Here is a 13,624-nt window from a genome sequence, read left to right as displayed (position 1 = left end):
TTGCTAGCTTCTCCACTTCTAGAAGTTAGGTATTTACTAGCTTCTCCACCAGAGACAATTCACTCCTTTTTGCTACATTAGAAAAGGCACTAGGGAATAAACAAAATAAATCTCTGTCCTCATGGAGCACACATTCTAGTAGGAGAAAGTAGGCAGTAAACTTGATACATTAATGTTTAGAACCAAGGAGAAAGGTAAAAGAAAAAAAAATAGGTGAAGGGGGCCTCCCCGGTAGTGCAGCAGTTCTTGTATGCATAAATAAATCTTTAAAAAAAATAGGTAAAGGGCTTAAAGAAGTAATAGTAAGCAAGATCCACATAGAACACTATAGACCAAAATAAAAATGAGAACTTTAACTTTTAGTATTGCCATATACATGTTAGAGACACTTGGGAAGTTTTAGCTGAAGATGAGAGTATTTTTGATGTTATGATAAAGCTTTTTTTTTTTTTTTTTTTTTCAACTATACTAAGCTTGTTCTGTGTGGTTCTGGAGATGAAGAAAATAAAAAGATCTCAGCTGCACGAGTGTAAGGACAGGTATTTGCTACTAAATCCCAGCCTGTGAACTGTGCTTGATATATTTTTTAGCAGATGATGAATGTATGCATGACACATAAAAACCAATGGGTGAAACTTAAGAGAAGCAGATATTTTACTTCACTTATCATTCTAATCATTTGAGTTTTTAAAAAACTAAATGGACTGCCTTGGAGGGCATTGACAGTCTCTACTACTCAGAATGAAACAGGAGCTAAAGGATCCTTATTCAGAGATGTAAAAAACCTGTATTTATTTATTAGATACTGGTTAGATCATGTATCTCTGTGATCCATGAAAAGTGAGATATTCTAGTCCTATAATCCCAAATCCAAAGGTCTCTATACAGAGTTGAGAGAAGTATAAATTTGTGGGTCCCTATGACCTGGCTACTAGCTGGCCGGTCACGGGCAATTGTGACCTATTTGCTATCTACAAATCACAGCAGAGAATTCCTTAACTATCTATGGCACAGCAGAGAATTCCTTGACTATCTATGGAGTATAGCTCGTATCACAAGCAGGCCCAGGGACGCCTAGGCCACTGCTGATCTGATTACATGACTATTTCCATGGTGGCCTCAGGATAACTTGACCTGGGATAACATCAAATGCTTTGCTGATGCAAATGTCTTGATATATGGCCACGATGTCCCCTTCCTTGTTCCTCATAAAACTTTGTCCCCCATTCCTATCCCACCTTCCAGACCCTATTCCTCATACCGTTGTCACATGATCAGCTTTTACCAGCCTGTATGCTTTCAATAAATGGCACAAGAACTTCTGGCACAAGTAGCAGAGTCTTGCCTTGAAAACCTGCTCTACTGCCTGTCTCTCTTGGGTTCCTACTACAAAGTGGCAACAAAGTTTCTGTCCCAACATAAACTTATGATCTCAGAGAAATCCTCAAGAGGCATATGTTCAATGGCATGTTTATTAAACAAATGCTCACGACAGATTTTCACAACAGCAACAAATGTTATTACACTACATCAAATCTCCCTCGGTAAGGAAAAAAGACAATCACAATAGGTTGATGATGGATTTGGATGATTTTTTTCCTGGTTTTTTTTTTTTTTTTTTTTTTTTGGGTGGGGGTGAAACCACTTGTCTTCCTCACTCATCCTCCTTTTCTTCCTCTACTTTCTCTTTTTCAGAATTTTCCAATTTCATTTTCTTCACTGCCATTCTGGCTCTGTGCCCACGGAAGGCTGCTTGGATTGTGATAGCAGCATTCTCTTTTTCTGTATCTTCAGAAGACTATTTCATGTAAAGGAGAAAAAGCAAGAAACTTCTTACACCATATTCTGACATCATAAAAATTAGTGCATGAATTTAATCAGTTTAGGGATGAAGAAATTGTGATTTGGGAAGCAACTGTTGCTTCCCAAAGGAATTTTATATACTGTCATGTTATATGTGAACCCAGCGGTGAGTGCCAAAATAGCAAGCATTTTGTTTTGCCTTACCTTAATATTTTTGTAATAAAAGCTCATTGCCAATTTCTTCCCCTCCCTCAAAATAGCTCTTATTTAAGTTTTCTGGGCAATAACATTTTTTTTTTGTGGGGGGAAATAATTAAGAGTCCTTAACACATGGTAAAATGTCAAGAAGAAAAGTAAATGTGCTGTTTCAAAATAATCATGATTACATAAAATTGATAAAAGTGTTAACTTCTTAATTTCTCAGTGATTAATCAAAATCATACATTTAGATAGCCAAAAAGAAATACATTTAGTCCAAGAGTTTGAGCTTTAACATCATTAGTTGAACTTTCATATATAGCTTTTTTCACAAAAAAATTTTGGCATAATTTACAGTGAAATGTACAGATGTTAAGTGCATAATTCAAGAAATACATAACTTTTAATATATCTTATAAAATTATAAAAATGATATGTAATATTTAAACACTTATGTATCACTGATAATGAAAGGATTTTCTCTCTCAAATCCTACTTCTAAGAGATAACTATTATTATGGCCTGAGTATATCTAGCTTTCCAAATATTCTATTTTTTTTTTATTTTAAAAAGTGATATCATGTTAACAACATTCTGCAGTCAGTTTTCCCATTAACTTTTTCTATTAACTGTGGTTGTCTTTCACTACGTTATTATTCAGTAAATAACTGTCCAGTTATTTTTTTATGTTATTGTTGTTTATGTTATTATGTTATTTATATACATTGTATCCATTGTACCAATGCATTTAAATTTATTTACTCATTCTCTTATTGATGGACCTTTGGGGTGTCCAAGCCCTATTTTCTCCATTACAAATGATGAGGCTCTTACACTTTTAAATGCAAACAGAATGGTATAAAATTCTCTGAGATGATGTCTCAACATGGGCAAATGAATTATGTTGAAGTCAGAAATCAATGGACTCTCAATTCAAATGTATGAAAGCCTGTGTGGAGGTGTGTATGAGGTGGAAGGACACTCTTTCCTCTTCTCGGATGTCCCATTGTCTCTTACACCATTAGGCTGATTGAGTTGTATTGATATAATTCTGGAAGAACTTATAAGGGCTATAAAGGGAAATTTATAAAGGGGAAAGTGATGGCCCACCCTGTAGGAAATTAAGTATTCCTTGGGGAATGTCCATTTTGGGTGCTAATTATTGGGTAATTAACTAGGACATTAAGCCATGGAAAGGAACTAAAAAATCTGGCTTTCAACATGTGGACAGTTCTTTCTCACTAGGATTGGTCCTCTTTAGTCTAGACTATGAAGGATATAGATGGTGACATGCTGGTAAATGATTAACATGTGTTCAGCAATGTCAGGTGAAATGTTCAACTGTTTTTCCTGAATCTCCAGAAAAAAAAGTCTTCATTTGTAATATTTGCCACAGTCTTAAAATATTCCCACTGTGGTTTATTTCAAGCTATCAAAATGACATGACTGAATATAGGGCTGTGTAGAGATGTGCACAATCATTTCTTGAGAGCTGGTTTAGCATATCATTTAACATAGGTTATCTCAGAGGGTGGACCTAGGTATTTATTGATTTGATGTAGGTTGTTAGCTAGGAAGTCATTTTTGTAGAGGATAGTTCATGGAAGGTGAGTAAGACAACATAGTATAAAGCCATTTTATTTGGTTGTGTGTAATTAATTCCCTGTGAGTTTCCTTTTTTAATCTCTGAATCATTGTCATTGTGTGGCAGTGATAGCATCAATTAGTGAAAATCCCCAAAATGGAAGATGAACTGAATTCTGTCTGTTTTTCCATTCACTGACAGATCTGGAAAAATGAGATCTTATGGTCAAAGGGAAGATGAGTTTTCCTTTTTAAGAGGCATGGCTAAAAATGATCCATCATGCTAGTTATTTAGGAAAAAAATCACAATTTTAGCAATATTAAAAACAGAGTAGAGGTATATTTGGAGTAAAATTTTAAATCTAGTAATGTCATTTTTTGAAGGAATCCAATATAACTTACTAATTTTGTGATGGGTGTCTCCTGTTTCACAGACTTTTCTTTTTCAGGTTCATATTTCTCAGGTGGCTCTTGCTCCTGGGGAGAAGAAAGAGAACCAAAGAGGCAGTGTTTCCAAAATTGTGAAGTCTTGGATCATTTGAGTTATTAGAGGTAACGGGAATGAGGTACATACTGACCTTTTAACAAGGAAAGTTGGAAAAGAAAGAAAAACTCTCAAGGGTATATGCATGAACAAATATTAAAGACCAGGAAGTGGTAAAAATGTTTAATCTTTTGCTTTTGGAATGTGTGTGCCATTATTTAATATTAAAAATAAACCAGCTCTCTCTGCCATCTTTGCATGCCACCAAATGGTGTGCATGAATGTCCTGGCTGACACTCTTAAGAGCATGAACCCACTCTTAAGCACAAATGCCAAAGTCATCATCTGTTTTTTTAACAGTGATGATGAGGCATGGTTATGTTGGCAAGTTTAAAATCATTAATGATCACAGAACAGGGAAAATTGTTGTGAACCTCAGAGGCAGGTTAAACAAGTATAAAGTGATTAGTCCCAGATTTGATGTACAATGCAAAGATCTAGAAAAATGGTAGAAACACCTGCTCTGTCAGTTTGGTTTCATTGTACTGACACCTCAGCTGGGATCATGGGTCATGAAGAAGCAAGAGGAAAACACACAGGAGGGAAAATTCTGGGATTATTTTTCTAGGGATGTAATAAATATTTGCAAGTAAAATGCCTCAATGGGATAAAAGTTGTCTTATACCAAAAAACTGATAAGATGCTGTATTAAATCTTAAAGTATAAAAAAGAAAGACCAATCAATAGTTTTTGAAATAGGAACAAAATAGATGCCATTGTATTCCACGGTATAAGGTTGACTTCTTAATGAAGTTTGTAGATTAAAAATTAAGCTGAAGAAATAAGTTTTGCTGTGGGTATTGATTTAAATTAAAAAAGGGAAATCTGCTCTGTTTTAAAGTGGTTGTTGAAATATTCCACCAAATAGAGGAATTGCTAATTCAAAACCTATGGGAAGAGCTTCTTTAATCCATAAAACAGAAATGTAAGGACACATAAGGTGATCAAATGAAGGCTTTAGAATTCAAAAGAGAATTAAAAAACACTTTAAAATTACTACATGTAGCTACATGCTACAAGGATTTAAAAGTTTTCAGCATTATTCTCTTGAGTTCAATAAAACATGAATACAAATAAAAAATACAAGTAAGAATTAAATGGAAATAAACTGAACACCCCCATATCTGGCAGACACAAATGGATGGAATTTCACTTTTGAACTCATGAAATAAATGACAGACAGCTATTCCCCAAATATGCTGCAGAACACCATCAAAACTTGAACCGTGTCAATTACTTTTGATTCTAATATCTGCTGGTGCTTTGTGACTAATGTATTATTCTCAGTTGTCTATCGTAGTTCTTCTCAGACTTTAGTGCACCTACAAATTACTTTGGGGACTTTTTAAAATTCAGCATCTGATTTGCAAGCCTGGGATAAGATCTGAGACTTCTGAATTTCTATCAAGCTCTCTGTCAATACCAAAGATGCTGGATCCCACAAAGTCCTTTTAATCAGTGTTCCTCATCTGGCCCACAGAACACAGAATTTTTTAGCATGTATTTTCTCAATTATCCCAAGGATAGTATATAACTAGGACATTTATAGATATAAGGAGAAACACTGATTTCCTACACACATGGGTACCTTTGCCTGGGAATCTTGGTTGATAAAGATCAGTTCTGCAAGTGCTGGTAAAGAGGAAGATAGTTTCAGTGTCTGACGAGATTAGCTTTAAAGAGAAAACTATACCATTACCATTTTTAATTCTAACCAGTCTTTGTAAGATGTTAATGGTAATGAAATAATTAGATGAGTTTTTAAAAAGAAATATTATTCACTAGTTCAGCAAGTATTTGCTGAGTATCTGCTAATGCTGAACACTTTAATACTCAATAAAATCTGAACAATAAATGACAGAGTAATTATTCTACAACTTTCCAGTATATTCTTCTTGTTGATCATCTTTAAAATTAAGCTCAGTGTCTATAAACAATTCAGAAGCTTTAGAAAAGAATTTGTCAAGCTGAACATCACAATTAAAAAGGCTTGATAAGATATTTGTTCTGGGGACATCCCTAGTAGCTATTTTGGAGACAGAGAGTAGAAACAGCTAAATTCAATAGCTTCACAGGACCATACCTTGAATGCATGGTTGTTATAGAAGCGGTCATCTACCTTACTCCCCCATTCTGCTGGATCAAAGTCGGTTTCTAAATAATAAAAATAGTTTCAGATTTATTTTGAGCTCATTGAAGTACATCTAGAATATAACAAAACCAGTTTTCTTTTTCACATCACAGCATCTTTACTGACAGTTGAAACTCTTATTGATGACATATACAGCCTAGCACTGAGACATAACTAGTGGTCATTACATGCATGATTATGAATTATACATTAGATGAGATCTTGGGGATATTTAAAAAGGCAGTAAAAAAAAAAAAACCCTGTAATTTTCACCTTTATAGAACTTATTTAAAAAATGGAAGGGAAGAGAAATGCTTAAATATAAGTATAGAAACATATAAACATGTATTAGGAAACACACAAAATGTAAAAAATGCTAAATAGGAAGGAATCCTGGAAATGTAAAGGATGAGAGAGGGTTTTGTAAAAAAAAAAAAAAAAAAAGAGTCAATTGTTACAGACAGGAAGAAGTATTTATTTATTTATTTATTTATTTATTTATTTATTTATTTATTTATTTATTTATTTGCTTATTTATTTATTTATTTATACAAGCTCTGGGTACAGTCAGAAGTGCTGGAGGGTGAGAGAATTCACCAGAGCCAGAGCAGGGAGCAGAGCAGGCAGAAGGCAGCAGGAGAGGTCTGCGCACCAGGTGGGACCCTCCTCCTGTGGCCTGGGAGCAGCCGGGGATCGAACAGGTGCTGCAGAGGCTGCGGGCAGCTTCGTAACCCAGAGCTCAACTGCTGCGCCACCGGGGAGGCCCAAGGAAGGAGTATTTAAACAGAATTTTTTCCTTAAAGTTTCATTAAGAACTTCGAAAGTAGAGAGAATAATATAATTGATTTTCATGTACATGGTACTCAGATCAACAATTACAAACTCATAATTTATTGTATTTTGTCTGTAACCTCTCACTTTCCCGTCCTTCTGATTACTTTCAGGCCAATACCAGGCACCTATTGTTTTATCTACTATTTACTTCAGAATGCATGTCTAAGGTATAAAATCACAAGTATCATCACACCTCAAAACAGTAACAATTCCTTAAACCATCAACTATCCAAATTTACCCCATTGTCTAAGATATTTTTTATTTATTTATTTTTTGTTGTTTGCTCAAAATACGACCCAAGTAATGGGCACACACAGGCTTTTGGCTCTGTTTTTGAAATCTTTTAAATGTAATTTCCCTATCTCATACCGTGCATTTTTCCCTTGCCATTTACTTGTTGACATAATTAGGTCATTTTTTCCTTTGGAGTTTTCCACAGTTTAGATGTTTCTGATTCCATTCCCATGATTTTTAACAAGTTCCTGTGCCTTTGATTTCCTGTAGACTGGTAGCTAGATTTGATTCAGGTTTAATTTTTTTTCAGGGGGGGCAAATGTACCTTACTTTATAGGTAGTCCAATACAATTCTGTCAGATTAAATAATACTTGGTTATTTCTCATTTTATTATTTTGATGGGTTCATTGATGATGAGTGCTTACATAATTAGGAGTTGCAAAATGTAATTTGGTCATTACTTCTTTATTTCTGGAGTACTCAATAAAGAAAAACAGTCCCTCATCAATTATTTGATTACCCGGAAATACAGTTCTTATAGACAAGGCAGATTAAAATTTTGATTCTTCCATTTAAAAATTTTCAGAATGTTTAGTTCCCCCTAAAATCCTCTCAAGAATAAAAAATTAGTTTTGATTTCAACATTATGATCTTTGAATTTTTAAAAATTGGGTAAGTTTATATCCATTGTATTTATCACTCTTACTGATACTATAATCGTCCAAAATTGGCCCAAGCTGATTCAGGTGCTCAGATGTTCCTGAGTTCTTTGGAAGCAATTCTAGTAATCTTTGAGAGCTTCCTTATTTTCTGGTGAGGCAAGATTATTAGGCTCACTTTTTATGTTTCCTGCCCAGTTAATGGAATTAGTTCTCTAAGAAAACCTGGATCCCTGGAGATAGGAGCTGGTGGTCACAGTCTAGGGAACAGGTGTTCACTGGAATTTAGTTGGCCTTTGGGGCCTTTTGAAAACTATCCAGTAGGAAATACGTCACTCATTTTCAAAAGAGGAACCATATCATGGGGTCACACTGATATTTTCAAATTCAGTTTAGGATTGTAGGATTTTATTACCTTCTTTCATTTTCATATTAGTGTTATTTTTCTTAACAAAAAATCTTATTCCTAATGACAGGATAGTTACTTATTTGCCATGTCCTACACTATATTAAAAACAATTTCAGAACAACAATATTATATACTATTAATGACTGAAAACAATGCAAGATTTTTTTTAACTTCGTTTTATTTCTTGGATATATCTACCAGGAATGTACTGTAAATTACTGTTATAAAGTCATTTGAAATAATTCCTTTTTGCGTAATTATACTATCTTTTGTGTGTTTCACTTTGCTTCTAAATTTTAGAATTTGCTTAATGATTTTAAAATTTAATTCTATTTTAGAACTATGTTAAACATTTATGATTTTGAATTCAAAATATATTCACAGCAGTTTAGCTTCCGGTCCTTCTTCTCCTAGAGGTAAAAGTTTCAAAATATTTATACTTCAACTTAAAAAATGTAACAGTTATGTATACATATTAACAACACTTAGTTAGGTAATTGATGTCATACTAAACACACTCTTCTTCCTAACCTTATTTTTTCACTTAATAGATCCTGAAGATCACTCTATAGCATCATGCAGAGACCTTCTTCATTCTTCTTTTTCACAACTGTATATTATTCTATTGTGTTCTTTAGTTTATTCATTATATCCCCTCTGATGGGTTGTTTCCTCAAATAATGATGCAGTTAAAAGTAAAGTAGTGGGGGGGCCTCCCTGGTGGTGTAAGGGGTTAAGACGCAACCTATGAAGCCATCTGCAGCCTCTGCAGCACCAGCTTGATCCACATGGTGCAGCAGACCTCTCCTGTCTCGCCCTCTCCTGTCTCGCCTGTTAGCAGTGTATTTCAGTCAGTTTGCCTGTTCTGTTCCCCTCTCTGTCTCTGGTGAATTCTCTCATGCCCGCCACCCCACCCACCTCTGGCCTGTACCTCAGCTCTTGTATGCATAAATAAATAAATCTTAAAAAAAAAAGTAAAGTAGTGGAATTTCTGGAACAAGGGGTTAAATACATATAATTTTGATAGATACTGCCAAGACCCCTCCTGCCCCCACCTTGATACCTCCTCTTTGGGGTTGTATCATTTTATATCTTCTCCAGCAGTATCTATGAGTGCTTATTTCACCTCTAGACTTTGGAATAAATTGGTAAATTTTTGACTTTTTGCCAATCTGATAGGAGTGGGAGTTGTGGTTGGTAGTGGTACCCTACGGTAGTTTTGAAATGAGTTTCTATTATTATGAGTTACTTTAAGTATGTTTTCATATGTTAAAGGCCACTTGGATTTACTTTTGTGTGAAATGTTTATCTCTTGCTCATTTTTATATGAGGTTTGCCTTTTTCCTCCACTGTTTTTACAAGCTCTTTATTAGGTTTATTAACTCATTGTGGTATATATTGTAAATATTTTTTCTCAGTTTATCATTTGTAGTTTTATTTTCCTTATGGGGCTCTTTGCCATGTAAAAGTTTACTTTTATGTTGTCAATTTTATCAGTATTTTTGGATTTTAAAGTAACCATAGAGGGCCTCCCCTGGTGGCGCAGCGGTTGAGCACTGGGCTGTGAAGCTGCCCGCAGCCTCCGCAGTGCCGGTTCGATCCCCGGCCGCCGGGCTAGGGTCCCACATGGTGCAACAGACCTCTCCTGCCGCACCTGCTGCTCCCCTCAGCAGTGCATTTTGTCGGTCTGCCTGTTCTGTTCCCACTCTAGCTCTGGTGAATTCTCTCACCCTCCCACACTTCTGACTGTACCCAGTGCTTATATAAATAAATAAAGAAATCTTAAAAAAAAAATAAAGTAACTATAGAAATTTGGCAAATTTTCCCCTCCTGTTATAGAGAAATCCATTTGTGCTTTTTGGTATGGTTTCATTAACTTGGAACTTATCCTATTGTATGATGTAAATAGTTGATCCAATTTTATCTTTTTCCATTTATCTCAATGTCATTTAATAAAAAGTTCACTTTCTTTTCCCTAATTATTTGAGATACCATTTATATCATATTCTAACAAAATTCCTGTCACAAAAGGTCAAAGTTAAGATTAGTAATTACCTATGAAGAGTACTGGTAAGGGTATTTTTGGTTTTCATGAGAGAATGGACCAGAGGGATTTTTCTTCCCTTTATGATAGACTAAATTTTGATATTTGTATCAGTTGGCTAATCACCTTCTTTTTATGTGAGTGGAAATGGGTGTGGTATTTAAAATGTTTTCAAATAGATTTACCCATTTTTTTTTTTAATTAGAGAGCTTATGTTCTGAGACCATTAATCTAAATCACCAATTGTTTAAATAATTATTATCTGGTAATAATGACGTAAATGTTTTTGTAATAGGATGTTTTGAGGTCTAAAATTAAATGATGAAAACTTTTTACTGCATGACCTTGTAAAATTAATGTTATGATAAAATTAATGTTTATTACAATCCACCTCTCACCTTATTAAGAGTTCTTGTAATAGCTTTTTCGTGGCACTTATGTTTCAGATTGTATAACAAATATTCACACCAGATATGGAAAAGATCAGTAACATTCAGGGAACTGGCAGAGGTTTTTGCTCTGCCAGGGTTGAATAAAGAAAAAAAGCGTGCATGTGTGTGTGTGTGTGTGCGTGTGTGTGCGCGCTGTGTAGTGTTTAGGTGATTGTTTCATTTTCAAGCCTTATGATTTAGTATGGATGTTTGTGATTGTTTCTAATCACCTTTATCACTGTTAAATCATTATAATATAAAATGATGACAGCAGCTTATACAATATGGTTGTTCTAGTCAGAAGAGTTTTTTTGTGAAAACTATTATTCCCACTTTGACACTGGGTCAGGTCTTGATAGCCATGAATCTTCAAGGTTGGGGATTTGGAAATTGTATATATAAAAATTAAGAAATTATTCTTTGATTATTCTTTGATTCTCTCAATCAAAGAGTCACTGTAAGCATGAAATCTCGGTCTATGGGAAGGATGGGATCTTGGGAATGTAGAGAATGAGTATAAATTACTTTCCCAAGTTGGAAGTTCATTTTTCAAAGCAGTTTTTCTCTGTCTTTTTTGTACACAGTTTATGTCCCCCAGCAAATATCAATTAATTTACTATTAGGAGTGTAGGATTATTTTTTCCAACGCTCACAATACTTTTAAGCATGAAGAGTCAATATGTGGAGAAAAACACATACTCCCCTCCCAGGAAGAATAGATAAAGTGTCTGGGATGTATAGGAACAGCATGATGAAAACTGGGAGCCAGAAGATGATCTCTTTCCATATACCCAGTGCGTCCATGAGAAATACAGTGAAGAGGTCTAGGTAATAAACTGTCAACCCTCAAGAATCTGAAATATCATGATTTAAGAAACCTGTCAAAAACACACATGTTAATCAGGGACATCCTGCAGGGGAGGAGGAGGGAGAGGGATCAGAGGGAGGGAGGGAGGAGCACAGGGGACTGTGGTGATGGTGCACAGGTGCATTGGTGAAGGAAATTCTATGGGGACTACACCTGAGGGGGTGGGGGGATGCAAATATTGTTTAAAAATGAACAATGATGTAAAAGATTTTAAAAGTTTAAAAAAACACATTGCAAGTAGTAAAAATTGCTATTTGAAGCTACATCTTTCATAAAAGCTTTCTGTGGAATAGGAAGTCTTAAGAGTCACAATAACCAAATGTTTGATCTCTTATTTAAAAATTGCCTATTTAAAAAGCTTACTCTCTCTTTTCTCTAGAAGATTCTCAAAATATGCTGCTGCAAAAGCTGGTATATTGTCGGGTTGCTGCCTCAGAATCTCGCGTGTCAGCCCTTCAAGAAGATTTCCAAATCCTTGTGGAATTCGGTATTGGGTGTTGGAGAATGGAATCGACATCTCCTTGGAAGTAACTGCCTATTGTACCTAGAGATTCATTAAAAAGGTAGTCTTTAAGTTTATCTAATTTTTGCCTATATAATCACAACTACAATGACAAATTATTTCTGAGACCCAAATTTTCTGGATTTTCAATTCTTTCCCCCACCCAAACACAATCCAAGTCCATCCATTTCTTCCAGAGTTTTGAATTTTTCATTATTAGAATATTTACACACAACGACCCATTTAATAGGTCAAATCATTGTGAAACATTACAAAAATCAGATTTTTAAACTAACACTAGGTACTTTTTCCTCTGTCCCTCTTTCTATGTGTAAGAGATGAGGGTAATTTTTGCTAACCTACAGCAATTTAGAGAGAACGGTTGTTAAAACTTCATTATAAATTGCTGAGAAGACCCTGTTTAGGGACTAAAATTGAAAAAAAAAAGTAGGTACTAATCCTGGTTCTAGAAATTAATTTGTTAAATGAAGAAGTTTCACACTTAGTCTTTGTTAGTTTGTACTTCTGAAGCATGACCTCGAAGCACCTAAATACTCTGTAAAGGGAGTGGAGGGGGTGGGAAAAGATCTTGATTTCGCAATCCCAGCCTCCAAAATTTTGGGATACTTCCCCACCCTGGTTTTGTCTTGACCAGGTCTTCTCTTCCAGTCTAAGAATACAAAGCCTCGATTAAGAATAACTGACACTATGAACCAGAGACACTTTTTGGGGGTGGGGGGTGGGAGGGGAGGGATTGGGGTCAATATGGGGGGTTGCAATTGTATGGGGAATATAAAAATAAAATTTATTATTTAAAAAAAAAAGAATAACTGACAAACAGTGGGTTGGGCTCTTGAGAAGGCATATAAGTTTGTTTATATGTGGGAGGGTTAATGCCGAATAATGGTGGAAGCAGTGCTGAGGATCTAGGTGGGGAACTAGACGATTTAATGAGCCCCAAACTGTGGAGGATTTTTTTCTCTTCCTTTTTTTGAGGACACAGGAGATGAGGTAGTGAATCATCCCAGGGCTGTGAAAAGCGGAACTACAGGGCTAATTAGGTGGCTCCGGGACTTCGAGGCTCTGGATTTCAGGCTCTCACAGAACGGGCTGAATTGGCTCCCCATCTGCCCGCGGGTCCCCGGGGTGTGTTTGAAATCCTGAGGGAAAACGAGAGGCGAAGGGAAAAGGCGAGGATTCGGTTTTGGAGAGGAAATAGGGGAGCCCGCCTCACCTCCTCTTTACTCTCAGAGCTGGTGCCGGTGGTTCAGGTTGTTTTTGCTCGTTGCTGGGTAACCGTCTTTCTCCAGCTACGGCGGCCGAGAAGGAAGGGGCGCGGCCTCGCGGATTGAACGGCCCGCGGTGGGCGGAGTCAAGCCTT

At 35.7% G+C, this 13,624-nt stretch overlaps 1 protein-coding gene across 1 annotated transcript; it reads right to left on the bottom strand.

The window, feature by feature from the left end:
* Positions 1-1,460: 1,460 nt before the first annotated feature.
* SPA17 (sperm autoantigenic protein 17) lies at positions 1,461-13,576 on the bottom strand. Its single transcript, XM_037505524.2, has 5 exons — positions 13,478-13,576; positions 12,105-12,285; positions 6,213-6,283; positions 3,988-4,062; positions 1,461-1,798 (listed from the first exon to the last, which is right to left on the bottom strand). The coding sequence occupies exons 2-5, from the start codon at positions 12,256-12,258 to the stop codon at positions 1,655-1,657; spliced, it is 444 nt and encodes a 147-aa protein (XP_037361421.1). The 5' UTR covers positions 12,259-12,285; positions 13,478-13,576; the 3' UTR covers positions 1,461-1,654.
* Between the last annotated feature and the right edge of the window lie 48 nt (positions 13,577-13,624).

The sequence above is a fragment of the Talpa occidentalis genome, unplaced genomic scaffold (genome assembly GCF_014898055.3).
Source record: "Talpa occidentalis isolate TD23 unplaced genomic scaffold, MPIMG_talOcc4v2.1 talOcc4.12, whole genome shotgun sequence".
Lineage (NCBI taxonomy): Eukaryota > Metazoa > Chordata > Mammalia > Eulipotyphla > Talpidae > Talpa > Talpa occidentalis.
This window is presented reverse-complemented; position numbering and strand designations above follow the sequence as displayed.

What these genes read in the sequence shown, in the direction of transcription:
- SPA17 (XM_037505524.2), bottom strand. Translation starts at nt 12,258, where the DNA reads ATGTCGATTCCATTCTCCAACACCCAATACCGAATTCCACAAGGATTT. An exon ending in TCTTCTAGAGAAAAGAGAGA is followed by an intron (nt 6,284 to 12,104) that starts GTAAGCTTTTTA and finishes TTTATTATTTAG; the next exon opens with AAACCGACTTTGATCCAGCA. An exon ending in AGACACCCATCACAAAATTA is followed by an intron (nt 1,799 to 3,987) that starts GTAAGTTATATT and finishes TACATGAAATAG; the next exon opens with TCTTCTGAAGATACAGAAAA.